Source organism: Phaethon lepturus, unplaced genomic scaffold, assembly GCF_000687285.1.
Source record: "Phaethon lepturus isolate BGI_N335 unplaced genomic scaffold, ASM68728v1 scaffold19199, whole genome shotgun sequence".
Classification (NCBI taxonomy): domain Eukaryota; kingdom Metazoa; phylum Chordata; class Aves; order Phaethontiformes; family Phaethontidae; genus Phaethon; species Phaethon lepturus.
The window spans coordinates 1-23,553 of record NW_010561456.1 but is presented as its reverse complement, the minus strand read 5'-3'; the positions used below and the strand labels follow the sequence as shown (position 1 = coordinate 23,553).

The 23,553-nt window shown below is 41.3% G+C and overlaps 1 protein-coding gene across 1 annotated transcript; it reads left to right on the top strand.

Moving 5' to 3' along the window:
* Positions 1-934: 934 nt before the first annotated feature.
* LOC104616241 (poly [ADP-ribose] polymerase 14-like) lies at positions 935-21,325 on the top strand (the record flags this gene model as incomplete). The annotated part of the gene is made up of 16 exons (XM_010294015.1): positions 935-1,074; positions 1,166-1,199; positions 3,316-3,576; positions 4,177-4,413; positions 5,467-7,748; positions 9,338-9,574; positions 9,800-10,021; positions 10,480-10,543; positions 11,498-11,647; positions 12,347-12,409; positions 14,892-15,059; positions 16,298-16,504; positions 16,592-17,200; positions 17,767-17,912; positions 19,194-19,368; positions 21,036-21,325. Coding segments are annotated over 16 exons (5,285 nt in total), but the record flags the coding sequence as incomplete, so codon positions are not given.
* Positions 21,326-23,553: the final 2,228 nt, after the last annotated feature.

Here is a 23,553-nt window from a genome sequence, read left to right as displayed (position 1 = left end):
GGGCGGCGGGCCGTGCACCAGCTCCTCTCGGCAGCGAACGCGTTGTGAGGTGTATCTGGCCAGTCGTAACTTCCTGCAAGTTAAAATATATACGGGCTTAATTATTACAGATAATGCCACATATGCTGCCTAGTACTTAATATACTCATCTATAGTATATAATAGCTCATGTACATCCCGGAATGTGCAATACAGAATATGTAACGTGTATTTGCTTGTATATATGCTTAAATTCGGTGCTCAGTGTTAGTCTCTGGAGTGCATTTTGAATAACACTAGGCTACAAGTTAATAAATATGTCCTACCAGGTGTAGATATGTATACATTAATTTTGATGCACAGTAGTAGTCCCTAGGTTTCACTTGGAATAATAAAGCCTATGTTAATATAACTTCATTTATGTTGTAGTTACAGGTATGTATTAAAAATATGACCTATATAGTGTGCGTATTTATATAAATTTGCAGCAAAGTGGAAAGCATTTAACTGCCATTGTGTTAAATGTATACCTATACATGCATGTGCATAAACATGTATATATACATACATTTTTTTTTCTCTCTGCCTTATCATGCTTCCCAGTTGCTGATTCACCCAGCTGGTAAGTTCAGGACATACAGCCTCAAGCCATTTTGACACTGGCTGGAAGAGGGTGTGCAAGGTGTGTGGCTGGTACTGGGACCCTCATGCTGCAGCCCCAGCGCAGGGCTGGGACGTGTGGTGGAGCTTCACTTCGCATCTCTGGGGGTTTTCTGTGGAAATAATATCCTCTGCTGTTCTTCCGTTTCTTTTTAGGAGGAAAGCCTCCTGCATGCTGTGTTAGTGTCGAGTTTAAAGCTCTTTCATTTTGTGGGACAGTGTAGGTGTCCTAATGTAATGGTGGAAAAGTTGTATTTCTATTCAGATCGTCACTGGGGTTTTTGGTTTTATTTAGTGAAGCAACGAGTTCTTGAGAGACAGTCTCATCAGCTGTATTTGGGAGAAAAAAGAGAATTGAAGCTGATTGTCACAGAGCCTGAAACAACGCTAGCGACTGAGGAGGAGGCATTTGAAGAAAAAATAGTTCCCATAAAGGTGAATAAAAATTGTAATCCTAACCAGAGCTTTGAAGTAGCGGTGAGAGTGTCAAATCAGTCACTGATATTTTGCTTTCCTTTTATTTTAGGCTCTGGATGCCACGAGCAACCTTCAAACAAAAGGTAAAATGTTATCCATCACTCTGCATGCTGATTCTTCATAAAACAAAAATGCTGGTGCTTTTCTCCACACACAGCTCGAGTTCTGTGGGGAATTGTGCTCAAAGGTTCTGAGTTTGGCAGCCTGACTCAGGTGATACAGGGAAGGGTGTCTGGCCAGGGACACTGTAGACTTGGTCACCAAGGACGGAGTTCACCTTGCCAGATTTGGACCACGTGCCTTGTTTTAGCTCCTGAAATAACCTTTTTAATTGGAGGAGCCTCTCCAGAGAGGGATTTAATTCCCTTATCCTGCATAAGTGCTCTAAGACAAGATCTGCATAGAAACACCTAGATTGAAGATCTTAAGCCCAGGCCTGGTGTCTTTGTGCTCCCTGCAGTTAGGAGAATCTGTAAAGGCAAGTGGTGCATCTCCCCGGTACCTCAGAGACTTCAGTTAGGTCTTCTTTCAGCAATATTCTGCGAAGCTTTATGATTCAGAAAGCCATTTAGAAAACAGTACTGCACACCTAAATATACCCGCATCCATGAACAGTAAATATTCGGTCACTTCTTTCAAAATTAGGTACTCAAAGTTGTCATCTAGTATTTTTTTTAGTTATACTCCAGGTGGTGCGTTTAATCAATTCGTTGGGTCAGCCTAGCTTTCCGGTTTGGCTTTTTTGTACTTCATTGGATGTAGTGGAGCAGATGATTCCTGTCAGCGATCTAGAAATTAATAATTAGTGTCTGTAGAGCTATGGCTTCCGCAGTTCTCTCTTTTGTTTTCCTCTTGTCGGGCTTACGCTGGCAGGCCTTCAAAGGCAGCTGTCTTCTGTAAATGTTACGGGTTTGGTATCAGTTGTTGTTGTACCTTGGGAGAGCTTGCAAACCTGGCGAGCCGGCAGAGCCAGCCTGCTTGCGCGACCGCCTGCTTGAGCCTTCCCACCTCGTGTCTCTGTCTCTCTCCTTGGGGCTGCCCCACATGGCCAGCTTGTTGGCGTCTGCCCCACGATTGAGGGGTTTTTCGGTGTTCTTGAGCAAAAGCAAGCAGAGACTTTACCCCGCCACACCCCTAGCCAGGTGTATGACTGTTCCACTGAGCTCCTCTCCCCGTCGTACGTGTCCTCTGCCACAGCCAGAGATGGTGGCCCTGGAGGTTTACACTGAGGGTGGTGAGCACCTGGGTTACATTTGATGCTTGTCTCCCCGCCATGGTGCAGAGATGCGCTGGTTTACCAAACTGAGAGTGGCTTACGCTCCTGCTTAAGGGGCAAGAAGTGGAGAGCTGCCTTTGTGAGTGTGGCTGTCTTGAACACCCTGGGGTGCCCTTTGGCCTGTGCCAGTTCCCCACCACCCTGCAGTGCTCTGTGACTGGTGTTTTCCATGACTTGTTGGGCAGTTGTGTCACTGTGTACCTGGGTGACACTTTTAGTTTACTCAGGCACGTGGAGGAGCATGTTGTTCCCATTTGGAGGTTCTCTCCCGCCTCCACCCTTTTCTGTCTGCAAAGCTGGAGATGTGCCTTCAGCTGCTGGACTTCTGGGGTACTCAGTGGGCTCCCCTCTTATATTTTCTATCTGCAAAATTTTGTTGCATCCCTGCCAGCCTTCTTTGCACATGGGTCCTTCAGCGCTATCATGCCGTACTGATGGCAGGGCGTGGTGGTCATCAGGAGGCTTTGCACCAAGTCACACAGAGGTATTGGTGGCCCACGGTGCCTGTGGATGTCCCGAGCTATGTTCAGGCTTGGTATGCCTGCACCTGGGTGAAGAAACAGAGGCAGATGCTGCAGGATCTCTCACAACCCTCACCAATGCCTGAGCAGCTGTGGCCAATTATCTCAGCGGATTTTATTTTACTTTATTCATGTCTCCAACCTGGAGACATACCAGTGACCTTGGACTTGTTTAGTCATGTCTATTTTTATGCCGCCAAGGAAGCTGTCTGCACCCCCGCAGAATAGTGCATCTGGGCTGTTTTGGATCCGAAAATGTCATGGGGTGCCCTGCAGTATTTATTTGATTGGTTAGATGATCTTTTTGTGGGAGGGGAAAGGCGACTAAGGGTAAGCAAAATCTGGTTATTCCAGGAAATGTGTACCAGTATGTCATGTGGCTTATTTCTCTTTCTGTTGAAGATGACACAGAAGCCTTGCAGAAAGCAGAGAGTTTTGTTCTGAACAGTGAACTCCAGAAGGAAGCTGGTTCTGTGAAGAACATCACAGAAAAGTCTGCAGAGACCTCACCTTCAGTGGTGTTTGAAAACATACAAGGATGTAGCCCAAAATGCTTACGTATGCTGTTGGAGAACATCAGCAGCCTGGCAGTAGATGATGACTTCACTGTGGAAGTGATACCTGAAATAAATGTTGCCGTAGCTACTTTTATAAAAAGTATCGGTAAGACAGGATGAACGCCATCATTCATTTCCATGTATATGTATGAGTAATAGCTTTCAGAGCTTGATTCCTCTCCCACTAGAGGTTCAGTTTTAAAAAAGTACCTGGACTGTAGTCTCTTAAGAAAGGTGCAAGTCTTATACAGCTCTGTGAAAATGCCTGTGATTCAAATGTCACACTGAAAGAAAAAAAAGTTGTGGCATCTTCATTAATTGAAACTGAATGAGAGTGTTTCATTGTCTTTATCTTATTTTGGGTTAGATGGACAAGAATTAGAAGCAGACTGAGTATGGAGATTCTTCAAATTATTGAAGTATATAAAATCTCCATTTGAGAAGATAGTGAAACAGTGAGAGGTGCTTATTTTATACAAGAGGTGAATAAGAGGGGAACAAAGACGTAGTGATAGTGAGTAGCAGAGAGTAGCATGGCTGTGTGCATTTCCCCTTTTTATTACAACACAGAGTTATTTGGCAAAGACAGTTTTGCTCCCAATACAGGGAGAAGCAGACGCAGCTCATTTCTTTGCCAGAAGTGATAGCCATGGCTGATAATGACCCAGGAGAACATGGTCAGTTCATATTGCTCTTCTGTTTACAGATACGGAAGAATTTGTCAAAAAATGTTCACAAAACAAGAGAGTTAAAGAATTCAAAATGACTGCCAGGCTTCTTGAATTCACCCAGAGCATCAAGGCTGAAAACATACCGGCCAGCGTTTCCACAGACTACATCACCGTTTACTTTGAGAGTGCACGGAACGGAGGGGGGCCTGTGGCAGATGTCCAGCTTTTCCCAGAGGAGAACTCAGCCATTATTACTTTCTGTGATCACAAAGGTAACGCTGTCCTTCGCCTGACCAAAGTGCTCCCAGACAGAGGACCTGAAAGAAAATTACCACAATCTGGGCATTAGGAGAAGCCTGGCTTGCTATCGCCAAAGCCAGCGTATGCTGTCCTGTTCCTGGGAAGTGCTCTGGATTTAGAAAAACTGTGGCACGTCTAGGGTTTCAGAATCTCTGTTTTTTGATGTTACCAAAGGTTCATTTGAATACCTGGTTTGTGCATGGGTTGTTACCACTGATGTGTTTTCCCCATTTACAAAGGTTTTTTCTCTCCAGTACAACATTAATTGTACTTACATGTAGAGGAAGCAGGATCTGTCAATGACTTCAGCTTTCAGAGTTAGCTTTCAGAAACTTAATTAAGGTCAAATATCTTCATTATCATGGAAGAATAGAGCTAAAGAACAATCCTGTTACTATTTCTTGTGTCAAATCACTGTCCCTTTTTTGTGCCAGTGCAAGCTCTGGTAAATATCTCTGTTAGGAGACTCCTGGCTCAGTAAATTACTTTATGTTTAATTAAAGATACCTGCCAGGTGATTGTTTTTCTTCTGACTCAAAATTTATTTAACATAATGTACAAAATATTCTTAATATGTAATTTGGATCATTGTAATGTGGTTTTAAGTCCCTGCCAACATTATAATTCTTTTCCTTTGTACATGCCAACTGAAATGGCAAAAAAAAAAAACAAAAATGCACTGGTATGAAGAGTTTCATTTTAAGTTGAGAGTAAGGAGCATTTCACAGTAGTACCTTGATATGGCCCTGCTCTGTGGTGGGGTTTCCTTAGGAAATTAGAGCAAGGTGTAGCTGCATAGGTAAATACAGGCACAAGCTTATTTACCAAACTACTTGGAGCCAAGCCTCTTATCTTGTCCCCTACAGAATGGTTTGGAAGTCAGAAAGACATAAAAATAACTCTTTCAAATGAGAAAAGAAAAAAAAGGTATTCTATTCAATGTAATAGTTCTAAGAACAGAGTATTTTGCTTGATTTGATGTTAATGACATGTGTGTGTCTGTATGTATATGTGCTAACTTTTAGATCTAAGCGCTGTCTTGGAAAAGCAGCATTTACTGGAACAGAAACAGATTTCTGTGCATCCGTATTACCACTCCCTGGGAACAGCTCTCTATGGAAAAGAAAGACCAACTATGAAGATGCCAGATCCCATTGGGGTACCACTAGATCCGTATGTCTGGCAGTTTTTACAAAGGCAGCCTAACCTGATCCAAGACATAAACCAGGAAATGGCAATTTGTCATTGTGAGCTAAAATGGCCACAGATGGACTGTGCACATCCAGAAGTTATGTTGTGCCCATCGTCATCTCTCTCCGACCAGAAAAAGACAATGATAAAGTTGATCAAGACATGGAAGCAAGATGCTTCTACTGAGTTCTCACGTATCATGGCACGTTACATAGCTATAAAATGTAAAGTAAATTCAGTGGATTGGGAAGATGTGAAAAACAGATTGGTGAAAGATGTTGCTTTGATCATTACTGATATTTCTGAGGAGATGGTGGTGATCGCAGGCAACAGAGCAGCAGTGGACAGTGCAGAGAAAGAAGTGAGGGAATGCATGGAAAAAGCCATGAAGCAAAGTGAAAGGGAAAAACAAAGCATAGAAATTTCTGTGTCGGTGATCCCAGGGAAGTATGCCGTTCTGCACAATGCTGGGCTAGAAGAGAATATTCACAAAGAATATCCATGCTTAAAGATCTTTTATGATGGCACACAAAAGACCATTCAGTTGTGTGGATTACCTGTGGAAGTATATAAAATCAAAGCTGACTTACTGGAAAAGGTATTGAATATGCCATGTACATCAGTTACCATTGATCCTCATGTTTTTTACTATTTACAGCGTGTAGATAATAAAACAATGTCAGAGACATTGTTCACTAGGAGAAAAATTAATGCTTTTTATGAGCTTGAGGATGATACTCTGTTGCTATTTGGAGATGCTCCCAAAGATCTTTTAGAAGCAGAAAAGCAAATGAAGACAGGCTTAGAATATGAGTGCATCAACGTGGAGGACGACAAGGTAATTAAAAAGGAGCAGTGGAGGAGTCTTCTTGCTTCCTTGCGTAAGAAGTACAATTCTTCCCAGGAAACTGTAGTCATTGATGAACCTGTTGGAAAAGAAAATAAAGTGGTTATTGCTGGCTTTTCTAAGGCTGTAACAGAAGTTTGTAAGAAACTTAATGATTTTATAGATAGAAACACGCACGTAGAAAAAGTAATCCCGGCTAAGTCGGTGGTAGTATTGCAGTTTGTAGAGAAGGAAAAATCCGATGTGTATCTTGAATTGCAGAAGAAGGATGTGACAGTACATTTTGACACCAAGACGCTGTGTATTTCCCTGAGTGGACCAAAAGCAGAAATGCCAAAAGCAGTCACCATGTTTGAAAAAATTCTGTCATCCCTTTACTCCAAAACTGTGCCAATTGATAAACCGGGAGCCAAAGAGTTCTTCATTGAAAGGAAGGATTCATGTGTGTTTGAGGCAAAGCAGAAATTTAGCTGTTTGATTAGGCTGGAAGAAGAAGAACAACAACAGCAACAGAGAGGTGAAAATGTTGGTGATAAAGAGAAAAGAAAGCTCTACTACAAGAAAATGCTGCCAGGTGGAATTGAAATAGCGGTTTATAAAGCTGACTTGTGCACTTATCCTGTTGATGTTGTGGTAAATGCATCTAATGAAGACTTAAAACACATCGGTGGCCTTGCTGAGGCACTGTCAAAAGCGGCTGGTCCAGAGCTGCAACAGGAGTGTGACGAGCTGGTGAGGAAGAACGGGACTTTGCAGCCTGGGTGCGCAGTTATCACGGGCGCTGGCAAACTCCCCTGCAAGAACGTCATTCATGCTGTTGGGCCCAGGTGGAGGAAGGATGAAGCAGAAAAGTGCGTGTACTTGTTAAGAAAGACGGTGAAGAAAAGTCTGCAACTGGCTGAAACATACAATCATTGTTCTATAGCTCTGCCTGCTATAAGTGGAGGGATTTTTGGCTTCCCGCTGGAACTGTGTACGTATTCAATTGTATCCTCCATCAGGGAGACCTTGAAAGAATCCATGGGGGACAGCAGCTTGAAGGAGGTTCATCTTGTGGATGACATGGAAGAAACAGTTCAGCTTCTGAGTGAGATGGTAAAAAAAGTGTTTACAGCTAAATCATCCTCCTTGACACTGCTGACACCACACTCGGAAAACCATGAGCTGAGAGAAAGCCAGAAGGAGAAGAGAAAAGAGGATCTGCAGATGGTTACAACAAATGAAGGATTGCGCATCCGAGTGGAGGAGAAAAATGTTCAGGAAGCCACGGTAGGTTGTGAATTTTCCAGTTCCTTTCTAACTTGATGTGAAGATCTTCTTTAAATTTAAATAGAAAAGGAATGACAGTAGCTTATATTGTTTTACAAGGCAATTGCTGCATAAGGAAACAACGGCTATGTGCTACCTAAACAGGGACGCAAGCTTGCAAAACTGATGGATTTCAGGTTGGGATCTGTCACTCTGCAGCCATGTCTAGTGGGCAGCTTTGAATTTCGGGATGTTTCATTCCCAGATAGGTTTTATTTGTTCTCCAGATCTAAGGCCAACACTTAAAACAGTTTGCTTTTTTCCTAAAAGGGGAAATATTAAAGTACTTTCTAAAAGTATTTGTATGATTTGTAGCTATCCAAGTTGGATATTACAGGAAAACAGCACCTGTCTGGGCTGCTGTTTTTAGTCATGCTAACAGGGAGGATGTAGCTTTTTTTTTTTTCAGTTCCCTTTCATTTGGATGGGCTGAAGACACAGTCTATGAAGACGTTCCTGGGCCCTAGAAAAGCGACCCAATAGAAGAGTGCATGCTTAGATTGCTTTGCCAAAGTCTAGACCTGATTCTACTTATTTTTTCCCCTATTTTCTTTTTTCATTCTTTTCGCTAACAAAGAGTTTAATTACTACTCATCTAGACCATCAAGGCTCAGTTTACACCTCTGATGTAGTTTCTTTCCCTTATGTTTTTTTTTCTTCAGTGATGCAAAGTGCATCTTGATAAATTTCTCTCTTTCAGCTGCCCCTGATTTTTTGGCTTTGGGAGTTTAAAATCTTCTTAAATTACTGTTATTATTGTCCTGTTGCTTCAATATTAGTTGGTTCCATTGTCATTTTGGTGCCTGTAAAAGCCTATTCCAATAAAAGAGCAATAGTAGATGTAAAAAAGCTCAATATGACACATTTAAAATACTGTGTAATTAAAAGACCTCCAGTGGAACTGCAAAGCAAACACCAGGCTTTGGGGCTTTGCCAGTTTTATTTCATGAAAGCACAACCATCTCCTATCATGGTTTGGTGCATGAGGTGCTGCTTTTCTGATGAGGTGTAGACAATCCCATTTCAGTGAAAAGGAGGAAAGGGACATTAAATCTTCTACGTTATGTGCACCTTACATGATACATATATTTTGCATCCTGTGATGATGCTAGAGAAGAAAGAACAATACTGCAGCAGTTCTTCACAAGAAAATGTAGGAAAGGCTGGGTCTGGGGAGAGGGGATCAGACTGCAGAGGTCGGGTTTATTTCATCTGCCCAGACATTGGCATATGCTTGGGATGAGGCAAGACACAGCCTTACCTCCACTGAGGGCTTGTCAGCTCTGCCTGGATGGATGGATGGATGCGTGACCTGCTCAGATGTAGATACCTATGGGTCTTAGTACTCATAGTGGGTCTGATCTGCCTACCGTAGGTTTCCTGCAAGTCCAGGAATATTCATTATGCAGAAGCTGTGCTGAAAACCAGGTTATTTCTCCATTGGCATCTTGCTTTTTGTGCTGTGTGTTGCTTTGGTAGTGCTATTAGTCTTGACGCACTTTTTCACTTGAAGTCTGTCTATAGATATTTTCGTTGTAATTTTGTTGCAGACGGATGTCATTGTCAACAGTGTTGGCACAGATCTGGAGTTTGGTGTGGGGCCTCTTTGCAAAGCCTTGCTGGAAAAGGCTGGACCAGCGCTCCAAGTAGAATTTGACAAAGAGAAACAAAGACAGGTTGCTGGTCAAGGGAGTGTGCTCTGCACCAGCGGATGTGCTCTGGCCTGCAAGTCCGTGCTTCATGCCATAGTTCCTGTGTGGGATAGAGGAAAAGGACAGACCCTGAAGGTACATTTTAATTATTTTTAAAAAATAAATTTGTAAACAGATTTATTTGGGATCCTATCCTGAAGTTTCAGGATTTAAAATGGTTAGCTTATATGGCTCAACTCCATTTACTTCTGTTTGAGTGACCTTAAAGATGTCTTGACACACTGAGAGCTTTTTCTCATACCAGCATTGTCTCTATGCCTTTTTTAAAAAAAGAAAAATAATCTTTGCTGTGTTTTACAGACCCTAGAAGATATAATCTATTCCTGCTTGAAGAAGACTGAAGAACTTGGACTGAATTCGATCACTTTCCCAGCTATTGGAACTGGAGGATTTGGATTTCCTAAAACCGTTGTTTCTAAGTTAATGTTTGATGTGGTATTCAAGTTCAGTAGTAGTTGCACTTGGAAGACTCTCCAGGAAGTTCATTTTCTCTTGAATCCAAAAGATAAGGATAACATTCAGGTAGTTCTTCTCAGGACAAAGCCGTCTATGTTACACACTGTTCTAGTCAGGCCTTAATATATTTTAGTTATATAGCTTTCTTAAAGGAATAATTTAGCACTTTCTTACTGCTGTGGGCTGGTGACAGTGGGTTGTCTCCAGTGCCTCATTCAGTGCCTCTGAAATACAATCTCTCAGCAAGCACATGCTGCAGACAAAATTGGCCTCACTGTTGGCACTGTGAACACTGGTAGATGCTCACTCATCTTTTGACAGAGGAGTTCTGGCAATGCAAAGACAGTCTCTGTTATCACACTGTCCACACTGAAGCTTCCACTGTTGTTAATGATACCTAAACACAACTGTAAAATGCGTCAGGTGGCTCAGCAAGAGCTACATGACTGCTAGTGTCAATTATAGAAATATTTGGTATATAAATTCTGAAGTACAATCTTTGACACCTTTTTTTCTCTTTTTAGGCTTTTACTATTGAACTAGGACATAGGGTAGCTGGAAGTTGCAATGCTGCAGCACCACAGTCAAGTAAGTAGTGTAGGGGCAGGAGGTGGGACACAGGGGAGAATGCAAACACTGTGAAGTGTTTTTATACGTATTGGGAAACAGATGAAATGTCATCAAGACACAGAGCATTCTTTTTCTTCCGAACGGACTGGCATTGTTAAACTCCATTTGTAAAAATCTTAAAGAGGAATTTATTTTGTTGAGGGCATGCTCATCGCTTAGTAAGGCCAGTCTTATCACACGGAAGAGGATATCCTGGTAGGAGAACTGTTATTTTGTCCTGTGCAAGGGGTGTAAGAATTTGGTATCACCTTGCCAAGCAAGCCATAAATAACATGTATTTCTGCACCTTTAATCTCCTGTATAGAGATATACGGAATGGATAATTTCCTTTCCATTTATTAATTGACGGTAGTGTGACACAGTATCAAAAACATTTGAGTGAATTGCATCAATGGCAGAGGCTTATTTATAAGAATATACAGCTCTTCTCAGTTGCTGTATCAGTGAGATGAAGTTAAAGAGTGTGCAGATAAAATATGAATTAGGTATGTTTAGACTAGAAATAAGGAACAGTTTTATATATGTGAGGGTAAAGATGAAATAACAAAAGTAGCATGATAGGATCTCCATTACTGGCAATGCTTAATTCTCCACTTCTTGTAAGAGTTAATTCAGGAACCTCTGTTAGAGCTGGTCAGATCAGATAACCCCAAGAGTCCTTTCTGAATTTATGTTGCATGAATTTGCAGGAATAGAAATGGTTTCACTTTCACAGTATTTAAACAGGAAGAATACTGAGCCTTCCGACTTTCAGAAATGGAGTAAAGAGAAAGACTGTCTAGGTCCATCAAACTAGATGGTCCATCTAGAGCATATTTCTCAAAAGGTTAAGTTGAAGTTTCTGTCAATGGAAGAGCATAATACCCCAAACTAGAGAAGAAGTGTTTTAAGCTGTTTTTCTTTCCCTTGCAGGTTTCATTAGGCCTGTTTCAACTGAAGCATTGGGAGTTCATGAAATGCAGATTGGTTCCGTTACACTCCAAGTAATTAGTGGAGATATTACCAAGGAGGATACAGAAGTTATTGTAAACATATCAAATGCAACATTTGATGCCACATCAGGTATTATATTGAATATGTTGCTCTTTAGTGATAAATTTGTGCTAGATTTTTAGAAGGGGGGAGGGGGAAAGAATTGTCCATATGCGAAATTTTTATGAAGTATTTTTCAGATGAAAGAGAGAGAATGAGTTGTGATTAGTCAGAAAATAGCACTTCAGTGGGTTTTTTACATGTCCTGAATATTCCATTTAATTTCCAAACTACTCAAACAGAAGGCATCTGACCAGATTTTTCTTTATTTAAGCATTTTTGTTGTTAAACAATTGAATTTTTTAGATCAAATATAATTCTGTAAAACTGCTGTTGTCCTAATACATTCCACTGTAAGCCAAAGCCCTGGTTAAGTAAATTGACCTGTGAGAAGCAGAGGTGACATTGTGAATTGCAAGCATGAAGGACATTAAAAGATATAATTTAAAGCAATCAGAGATCACTGAGGGGCATAGGTTGGCTGGTGAAATAATGAAATAGGAGTTACTCTTCATGATTTCTAATCAACAATGAAGACAATGTTCTCTTTGCAGGCAGTACAGTGTATCATGGAGGGCTCTGAGGGGAACTGGCAAGGGTTTGCACATTGTGGGATCTTGACCTATGAGAATTCGGGGTGTTTGTGGACTACAGAAGTTGGGTAGAGTTTTGAGCAGAAAAAGCTAAGCTGACTTAATGAATGCATATGCTTTTCTTGTACAATTTAAGGGGTCTTCAGAGCAATTATGGATGCTGCGGGTTCCCAGGTAGAAGAAGAATGTGCTCAATATGGTATGTGAAAGCATACTATTTTGTCTGATTAAATTATTTTAATGTTCTTTATGAAAAAGTAAAGTTGTTTTATAATTCTCTACTCTGATGGTATAATTATTATATCTGAAAAAATAGCTTTCACTTTTAGGAATTCTGAAAAGTCCTGTTGTTGTGACACCTGCTTTGAGAATTCTTCTTTTCACAACTGAGCAGAAGATGGATACAGTTTTCTCATGCTAATAAATGCTTGGAAATTAATCTAATTTAAGTTCTTTACCCTTGAAACTACTCATACGTGTTCCTGACTTAAGAACAGAAACATTGACTTCAGCATAATTTTTAAGCTCACCTATTGTCAGCTACAGGAGAGCTGAAGTTTTGAAACTGAACAAAGTGGTGGAAGACTGTATTTTGGTGTAAGCACCCGCAGGACTGGCTTTTAAAAGCTAATACCAAATCTTGGCTTTTATTCACAAATACCTAATTTCTTTTTATTGAAATAATGTAACTCTGCTTATCACCCTGATCATGAGTTTGTCTGTAGTCTGCATTCTGACAGACCAGTAGAGCAGTAAAATTGCAGCTCACTGTGGTTGACCCCTACGAGCACAGGAAGGAACACGTTCTGGTTGCATAAACAAAATGATCCTGCTCTGAGTCCAGAAGTTAATTTTCAAGATGGAGTTTCCTGGATATTTTTCCCAGCCTTTGGCTCTGCAGGTGTCTTGATTTTGGCTGGGATAGAGTTAATTTTCTTCCTAATAGCTGGTAGAGTGCTGTTTTGGATTTGGTATGAGAATAATGTTGATAACACACTGATGTTTTCAGTTGTTGCCAAGTAGTTGGAGTGTTTATACTAAGTCAAGGACTTTTCATCTTCCCATGCTCTGCCAGTGGGGAGGTGCACAAGAAGGTGGGAGGGGGCACAGCCAGGACAGCTGGCCCAGACTGGCCAAAAGGATATTCCCTACTATATAATGTCATGCTCAGTATATAAACTGGAGTTGTCCAGGGGGCAGGAACTGCTGCTTGGGGATGGACTATCGATCACCAGGTGGTGAGCAACTGTTGCACTGTGCATCGCTTGGTTTTATTACTTTTATTATTATTATTATATTTTCTCTTTCTTTGCTGTCCTATTAAACTGTTTTTATCTCAACCTGTCATGGTTTAGCCCCAGCCGGCAACTAAGCACCACGCAGCCGCTCACTCACTCCCCCTCCCCCAGTGGGCTGGGGGAGAGAACTAGGAAAAAAAAAAAACCTCATGGGTTGAGATAAAAACAGTTTAATAGGACAGAAAGAGAGAAAGAAACAACAATGATAAGAATAATACTGACAAAGGAATGTACAAGAACAAGCGATGCCCAATATAGCAATTACTCACCACCCCGTGATCGACAGCCCGTCCCCAAGCAGCGATTCCCACCCCCCGGCCAACTCCAGTTTATGTACTGGGCATGACGTCGTATGGTAGGGAATATCTCTGTGGCCAGCCTGGGTCAGCTGTCCCGGCTGTGTCCCCTCCCAGCTCCCTGTGTACCCTCAGCCTCCTTCCTGGCAGCTCAGCACGAGAAGCTGGACTGTCCTTGACTACTTAGCAACAACCCAAAACATCAGCACATTATCAACAGTTTCTCATCCCAAATCCAAAACACAGTCTCACACTAGCTTCTATGAAGAAAACCAGCTCTATCCTGGCTGAAACCACAACACAACCCATGAGTGTTTTTCTAATTCTCTCCTCCATCCCACCCTGGACGGGGGACTTGAGCGAGCGGTTGCGTGGTGCTTAGTCGCCAGCTGGGGCTAAACCATGACAGCAGGCTCTACCCATTTAACAGCCTGATCTCAGTGCATGCAGAGCATCTTACAATCAGTCGTTACCTTTGTGACCAGTGAAGTGGTATGTAACTGTGTTCATCAGTCCGTTCATCCTCACAACATGACTCCATTTTGAGGTGTTTGTAATCAAACATGAGTTCTCTGAAGAAACACAAATGTCTTTTTGAAGATTCCATACCACAGTTCTGAGATAAGCTGGTCATTATCTTAATGATATTCTTTTAACTATTCAGCTCTTCTGCAGAAACAAGAGTTTGAGCTTTCAAGGAATAAGTGGCATAAGAAAGGATTTGTCATATAAATGAATTGTGCCCATTCTATTGGCTTGCTTTTAAATAAAAGTGAGCTGTATTTAAATTCGACATAAATTCTTAAGCTGTACTTAATAGAAACTACTTTGTAGCAGAGATCTCAGGAAGTTAGAAAATACACAATTACTTGAATTACTTTCTCAATAGAATTCTGCAGTCAGGATATTTACAGAGAAAATTGGAATCAATTAAAACCAGGATAATATAGCTCACGGTGGATTTTTTTCACACTTCTTTTCTAGTATGTATTACTCCAGTGTACACTAGCATCAATACAACAAGCTGTCTTAACAGTAGGGATGGCCACTCTGAAAATGTTATGTCTCCTTATATTCTCTCTTCCAGCTGGGCAGTCTCAAAGTGGCTTTATTACTACACAAGGTGGAAAACTGTTGTGCAGTAAAATCATCCACTTGATCCACAATAACAATGTGAAGAGTCAGGTCTCCAAAATCCTTCATGAGTGTGAGCTAAGGATGTACAAATCTGTCGCCTTCCCAGCAATTGGAACAGGTTTGCGTTTTCTTGGGAGAGCGATGAGGGCTGTGGTGGCGGTAGTTCAGAAAATGGAACAAAGTTAATACCTCTGATATGGGTAACAGTGGACTTGTACAAGAAACTCTGTAAAGTGTGATTTGTGAAAGTTCATCGTGGTCAGTTCAAACACTACCTGCACACTTCAAAAATGCTGCTTTTTTAGAAGTATAAATATTGCAGTCAATATTGATTGAGCAAGAACACCTAAAAAAAGGTATTGCTCCATGAAAGATATTCTGCCCCAAAACAGACTGTATCTCAGCTGGCCACCCTGCACCTTTCTTAAAACTTCCCATAGACCTTGCTTTGGGATTTCAGCCCCACGGAAGGGCTGGGGTTTTCCTGAGACCACAACCTTGCCTGGTTAACTATGGGAATTGTGGGCTGGATACAGAATACGTGCAGTTTACACCTTGTTTCAGGCTACTTGCTCCAGCAGAGGGCTGGAGGCAAGCTAGTTTATTTGGCTTAAGCTTCTGGTTAGTTTGGGGAGTGGGTCTTGAATAAAGCAGTGTATCCTTCTCAGACCAAGGCTCCCCTTGACTGGAAAAAAAAATCATGAGCTGGTCCTTGTTCAGTGTGCCAGGTTAGGGTAGGAGCTGGTGTGTGGGTCAGTGTTTGGGCTCCACAGTTATAGTTATGGTAGGTCCCCTTGACTGCCAACATCGTCTGCGTGCTGGTGTCACAACGGCTGTCCAAGGGATGCTGTGGCTGAAATTGGCAGGGGTCCCACCAATGTTTCAGGATAACCTTTAGATTGCACTTCAGGCTTGTTGTAGGGGAATGAGAGGAGTTGTCTTGAGCATTATGTTCCTGTTTATATGTTGAAATACACTGTAGGCTTGTGCCAAAATCCTCCACTGATTTTGATTTGACTTTGATAGCGAGTTTAAAGATGGGGATAGAGTTAGTGATGATGTGTGCGTTTAAAAATATCAGGGGGATGCTAAGGCTGAAGTGTTTGTTGGAGCCTCAAAGTAAACATGGGGAGAATCCCAGAAGGGCTTACTGGGTCTATGTAGAGTGTCAACTCCTGGAGCTCACAGGTTTAGGTGTAAAGCTGAGGTTGAGCCTGGCTCTTCGGCCAGAAAGCATAATGGGGGAGGAGAGAAGAATAGCTAGTCTGTATGAGCTGGGGACACAGTCTCCGTTTTCTGGATGCTGCCTTGATTTAAGTACTGTTCACCAATACATGCCTTTTTATTTTTGTTTAGGTCAAGCACAACAGCATCCAGCAAAGGTAGCTGATGACATGTTGGATGCTATAGTGGAATTTGTACACAAAAGATCAGTACAGCATTTGAAAAAAATTAAAATTGTAATCTTCCAGACAAATATGCTCAGACACTTTTACGAAAGCATGAAGAAAAGAGAAGATTCAGATTCATCCAAAACAGATTCATGGGTGTCTCTGTTTAAATGTAAGTAGGTGGGTTTTCTGTATGCATAGGCACACAAAACTAAAGATAATTATTTAAAACTAATAATTAACATATGTTTCTTCACAGCATTTTTTTGGGGCAAAAAACAATCCACTGAGAAGAAAAAGCCTGTGGTTTTGGAGAAGAAAGTTGATTTAGCCACATTTCAAATTTGTGGAGAAAACCAAAAAAATGTGGATGCAACTGAGTCCTGGATAAAGAATTTAATTTTAAAGGAACAGTTTGAAAACAGTATTTCAGATGAGCTAATTGAAAATTTAGATGAGAGGGAAATTGATGCTTTGGCAGATCTTCAGAGAAGAAAGCATGTTACCATTCAGCTTGAAAATAAACTTTCTCCCCCTCGCATTAAAATTTCTGGTATTAGCAGGGATGTCTGTTTTGTTTCTGTGGAAGTTCAAAAAATGATCCAAAAAATTAAGGATACTGAAGAAGAACGATCCAAGTCAGAACTTGTTTATAACCTGGTAGAATGGAGGTATCCAGGAAGAAATGATAGCTTTGTTGCTTTTGATAAACTGACAAATATGCAGCTGGAGGATGCCAAAATAGCTAAAAAGCCACACCTTACTGTCAAAATTAACAAGAAGAACTACAAGGTAGATCTGAATACTCTACAGGCTAATGATGACCAAGGGAAAACTATAAACATTCAACGTGTGCCAAAGAATGAAGGTAAGTTACAGCTTTGTTAATAAAAAAACACTTTAACAGTGATTATTGAACGATAACTCTGATAAATGCAAACTCAGGTATTCCAAAGAAGTAAGTTATTCCATAGCTTTTTTCCTTTTTTTTTTTTTTTTTCCTTTTTCTCCTTTTTTTTCCCCCCCGGGCATGCCATAGCCAGCAGGTTTAGTTTCATAATTAGTGGCAGGTATGACTGAAATCAGAACATCTATTTTAAATACAAATATCATCCATGTATATGTGACTAGTGAGCATAGATTTCATGCTTAGGTCTGACAAAGGAAGTGGTGTATGAAGAAATAACATTCTTCTGTGGTTTTCAAACCTGTTTCTGTTAGATATTGGTATGGGGGTAATTAGACTAGAGAAAATGTCAAGTCTTAACAGTGCATTACAAGAGCAAGTGACCTAGTTAGGAAAGAGAATATTTTTGGAATAAAGTATTGCATAAGGTACTGTCCTCTCAACTCTCTATATGCAGTCAGTTTATAAGGCATGCCTACAAAGCTAAGCTAGGTATCTGTGATGATAATGCAATCTCTGTTTTGCAGATAAGCAGTCAATAGAGCTCCCTGTGCAGTGGGAAGACATGCAAGAGAAACGGGTCAAACTGGTGAATCTCAAGCCATCACATCAGGAATACCTGGAAGTTCAGAACACATTTAAGAAAACCTGTCCCAGCTTTATCATAGAGAAGGTGAAATCCTGGGTGTGGGGCGAAGTGACTTCTTGGGCTGAAAACATTAATATACTTTCTAAATATTTGTTTGTAAGGTGTCTGCAACCTAATACACCTTTCATATGTCAGTCTCCCCAGCACTGTACAGGGTGGCTATAAATCAAACCAAATTTCCTAAGAATTGCCCTGCCATTTCTGCCTTCTAATAATGCAGTCTTCAGGCTGACTTTGTATGTGATATTTCCAATTAGGAAATTCTATATTGAAATGGAAGCATGAGCAAATGTGTTCAGAATACAAAGGAAAAAACAAAGTCCTTGCAGACTGGCCATAAAGCTTTTTACTGTTTTACTACTACTACCCTGTCAGTCCCAGAGCCTTTCCGGCTAGACTGATGGTTTTTGTCAAAGTGTCAAGATTTGATCCTACTTACTGAAATGTCTGCAACACAGTGCACAGAGATTTAATTGCCACGGAGAAGATGGAATTATTCAGAATCAGGAGCAATAAATAGATTAAAATACAGTGAAATTAAGAGTGAGAATATTTGTTTGAAAAAATTTCTTCCATCATGAGATTCAATGAGCATGGTCACAAAGACACAACTAGAACAAAATATTAGTGTACAACAGAAAAAAAAAAAATCAGGCAATGACATGAAGTCTTTTTCCATTGAAAGTGGAAAGCTGTTACAGCAATGTCTTTAAGATTATACTTTGACACAGATACACTGTTTGCCCCTGAGCTATATTTGCATTGTTGGCATAGGTACCCAGCAACATCCATCTTCCATCCAATTTATTTTTATATAGGAGTTACTTACGGGTTGCTAAGCTACACAGTAAAGGAAGTAATTTTGACTTCCAAGCTGAGATCTAGAAGAGAAACTTAACTTCAATGTAATGCTATTGCTGCAGTCTACCCTTTAGTGAAAAAATCATCAGTAAAGATGATCAGCATGTACAGAAGGCATCTTACATCATTGCCTCTAGCAATGGTACACCAGCCTATTTCTAAAAATGACAATGCACAGCAACCATGATTGCCTGCGTACCTGCTATACTAGGCAAAACAAAATGTACATCAAAAATTACCAAGCTTGAAAACCTCTTGTAAGCTGCTCTTGTTTTCTGATTTTTCAGGAGGCTCATGTATTCACTTCCCCAAACCAAACCACACCCTAATGGCATAGTGAAAATTACTGTCATTCTTTCAGTTTGGTTTGGTTTGAATGCTTTCCTGCATGATAAATATTGGTCCCTACCAGTATAAATACAATTCTATTTTGTAACTTTGCAGATTGAAAGAATACAAAATCCCTTCCTCTGGCAGACATACCAAATAAAAAAGATCTCCCTCTGTAAAAAGAACAAAGATCAAAATAATGAGAAGCTGCTATTTCATGGGACAGCTGCATCCTCACTGAGCACGATCAACTACAACGGATTTAATCGGGGATTTGCTGGAAAGAATGGTGAGTCATTATCCAAAGCAGTTAATTTCCTAGACATGTATGAGGTGCTAGGGAATGTCAATGTTGCAGTGCTGTCAGCACAATATGAAGACTGCATGAAGTTGGAGAACAAAATAATAAATAACTCCAGAGCATAACCTATATGGACAGAGGAATTAACCTGTTAGTTAATCCCTTGTTGATGAATGCCACCATCTAGAGGGTATCAGAAAAAACTCACCTACTCTGAAATCAAGCCTGGGCAGCTTTTGAGAAATCTTTGTATGATCTGCCTACAGAAGAGAACAAGGACCACTGTTCAACATCCTCAGCTGAGATATCAGCAGCTAGTGGTTGGTATCTCCTCTCTTCTTAGACAAAGGCAGGTAGCAAAATAAAGGTGCAGATACTTCTCCTGTTGCCTCCAAAGATAAGGACAGCACAAGCAATCAAGATCCCACTCCCCTACCATTTTTATGCACATGGAATTAATGAATTAATTCTTCCCCTTTAATAGTTGTTAGGGACAACTATTAAATATTTAGCAGAAAGACTTTCTGCCTTAATGCAAAGATTTTATCTTTGTCCAGTTTTGTCCAGTTCCTCTAGTACAATTATGTTTATTATTTGGCAGCAAAGATGAAGGACAGGATCCAAAGAAGTGGAACTTGGGCTGAATTGAGGTGCCAGTCGCTCTTAGAGATCCTGCAATCTTATTTCAAAAGTCCTTACTTTCCATTCTTAATGTTTTCTTCCTTAAGACACAATTGTACATGCCTAGGGCTGACTTATCTTGAGAGAACTGGACAGCTTAACTCAGATGTAGCTGACACTTCAGTGTGGGCTGGATCCAAAAGTAGACATTCCTTATCTGGATCCTCTAGAGGTACTTACGGTGATATTTTCTTGAGAAAACAAAGCCCAACATACAGAAAATTTGTCGGCCTGTGCACAGACAGAAATGGCAGCCACCATTTCTTTTTAAAACATGACCAGAGGAGAGGTAGTTTTGCTTTCCTGCTCTTTGGTAGTGCCAGGAGGTTGGATTTACTTGGGAAGCAAGAGCCCTAGATCCCCATGTACTCTCTCTGCCTGTGAGTATTAACACCTACCTCTACATCTTAGCCACAACTTATGATAGGAAAGGCATGCTTTCCTTCTGTCAGCCTGAGTAGCCATGCAAAAATATCCAAAGATCAGAGCAGCCACCTAGGAAGGACCTGTCTGACTTGAACAGCTTTGTACCAGTGTCAGAAAAAAGAATTACGTCCAAAACAAAGAAATGTGATCCTTCTAACTTGCTGTGAAGTGTAACAAGAAGATGGTAATTAGAATTACGTAGTCATTTTAAGTTGAAAAGGCTCTGAAGATTTGCAGTTTGATGGATTGTAGGCTAAACAACAAGGCTAAACGAGAGGAACCCTTTTCCCTATAGGAAAGGGCGGTCAAAACCTGGGTGTTGACACTTACCTGACATCTAAGTGGATTTGTATTTGATTCTGGTACAAAGGATTATTACTAGAATTTGCTATTTAAACTCTAACCAAATTTGTAACTTCTGCAGAGTTAAAAAAAAAAAAGGGAATTTTTTCTTTCTTTTTTTTCTTTTTCTTTCTTTTATTCCAATAAGAAAAAATTCTTATGGGAATAAGAACACTAACTGTATTTGAAAACACCTTTTCAAACAGCTGCAACCATTGGAAAAGGGACCTACTTTGCTGTTGATGCAAGTTATTCTGCTCAGGATATTTATTCCAGACCGGATATGAACGGCAGAAGATACATGTACTTGGCTCGGGTCCTCACTGGGCAGTACTGTGCTGGGAGCGGAGGACTAATCACTCCACCACCAAAAAACCCAGCAGATCCTACTGACCTGTATGACAGCGTGGTTGACAATGTGAATAATCCAACAATGTTTGTCATATTTAATGACATTCAGGCATATCCTGAATACCTTATTACTTTCAGAAAATAGAATATTTTTAATAGTCTGGAACATTTTAGTGCCTTTTACATGTGGGAATTAACACAGCAATTCTTGATTCTTGTTTACATCTAGGTTTCTTAAATGAAGTGATTATTTATCTATCCATGTTTTTAAAAATGTCTTCAAATTATCAACACAAATATTTAGAACATGCTATTTTGATACTCACATTTCAGATTCAGTTACATAGAGGTGTAGGCAAGAACTGTGAGAACAGCCCTGACTTCTTTCTACACAAGGCAGAGGGGACTGGTAGGAAAGGGGGCTGCTCTGCCTTACTCATAGCCTGAAGTAAGAGGTGTAGTATAGGTCAGTGCACCTATGCATGTTCCTGTTTCCAGCATTCACCATAAACTACCAAGTGGCTGGCTGCCTGTGAGGATTTATTTAAAATCTTCCATGTTGGGGGAATAACCTTACCCGCCAGCAGAGTGTTCAGGCATCCACTCACCCTTGTTGGTGCTAAGAGTCCTGAAGAAAAAAAATAATCCAATATTGAACATACACTTTGCATTTGTTGTTTCACACCCCCCCTTATGCTGTTGTGGCATACTCTGGTATTCTCTAGGTATAAATTCCTATATTCATACCATTTCTTAGGGGCATTCTCCATGGTCCCCTGCATTACGTATATCCAACTTCCACATACAAAGTCATTGCTTCTGGAATTTTCAAGACGGTAAAGAGGGACTTCTAATTTCTTCTGGTCAGTATTGAAATGTTAACCCTTCTGTAGAAGTACCAGTTTGCAAAGAGTCATCTACAGGGGCATAACTCAGTTACCATGCTTAAACCATATGAAATTTTTTAAAAGTTCTGTAAAGCAGGTAAATAATGGTATATGTACGTTTTTGCCAGCTGTACTCTTAATTACAGTGATAATCTTACAACTGCCAATCAAAAGCCATATACAGGTGGTTTTAATAAAAGTAGTTTCAAACAGCTACACTGTATTACTGAGTCATCCTTTACACAAAGGAACACACTTCAAGTAGAAGTGTTGCTTTACGTTTGGATATGTTACAGTGATGCTATAAATAGTGAGAAGTTGAAAAGGCTGACAAGACAAAATTGTTTTCTTGTACTGTTGGAGTGACAGATTTGTGCATAAAGACTCCAGCTAAAATTACTCTGCCGCAGTCCAAAGGACACCTATGCTGGAAATGTAAAACCCCATCGTAATGTTCTCATTGCCTGCAAAGGGGAAAAGTGCTTATGGCAGCTGCAGGTGGCAATATAAAAAAATTCTGGTTTTCACAGCAGATGCCCATGCAACACTTCAGATGAATGTCCTGCATAAATTCCCATTCAAAGCAGAACAGAGTTTAACACACTCCTGCTTGAATAGATTTTGCTCCCTGTGAAAAGGTGAGGATGCTTTTCTCCCTTCCCTGCTTTTTTGGGTGCTTTTCCATATTGTGGAAACACTGCAGCAGCCAGAGTGATGCGGTTTAACTTGTGGCACCAGGCGTCCGACGACTTCTCCCACTGCTGTCACCGAGCTGCCGGGTGAGCCAGGATGCGCCATGCTCCATTGGTGTGGCCCTCGTTGTAACCGAGTGCCTTGGAAAGCAGCAGGAGCTCCAAGATGAAGTGCTACAAAACCCCGATTTTTATCCCCGGTGTGGCAGTAGAAGTTTCTTTACTAGTTTCTGTACTAGGAAGTCGGGGATGCTCTGTTGCAGCGCGTTTGTGAGCCGAGAAGCTGGAAAAAGGCAGTGTAGGGTATGACAAATGAAATGCCATCCCCGGATTGGAGTGCTGGGGAGGGCCGGCCGCAGGAGGCCCTTTGCTGCTAGGCAGTAGGATTTCAGATTCGCGGCCTGGGCAGGGCTCCCAGGGACAGGGAGCTCAGTCTTGGGGAGAGAATGAGGTCTCGCTGGCCTGGGGACCTGGCGCCCCAACCCAACCTGGCTGTAATAGCGGCAAGGCAGCCAGAGCCCTGTGGGGCGTACGGCTCCTCCCGCACCGCACGGAGCTCACTGGACTGCGCCGCACTGCACAGCGCCGCACCGCGTTATGCCACACTGCGCCTACCTGCATTGCACCACGCAGCGCTGCCCAGTGCTGCCTTGCCCCGCACCACCCTGCAGAAGGCTCAACCGCACAGCGCTGCGCCGCTGCCCTGCAGAACGCTACACGGCGCTGCACAGCCTTGCACGGCGCCACCTTCACCTCACCTCACCTCCTCGCCCCCTGCCCCACCCCTCAGGCCT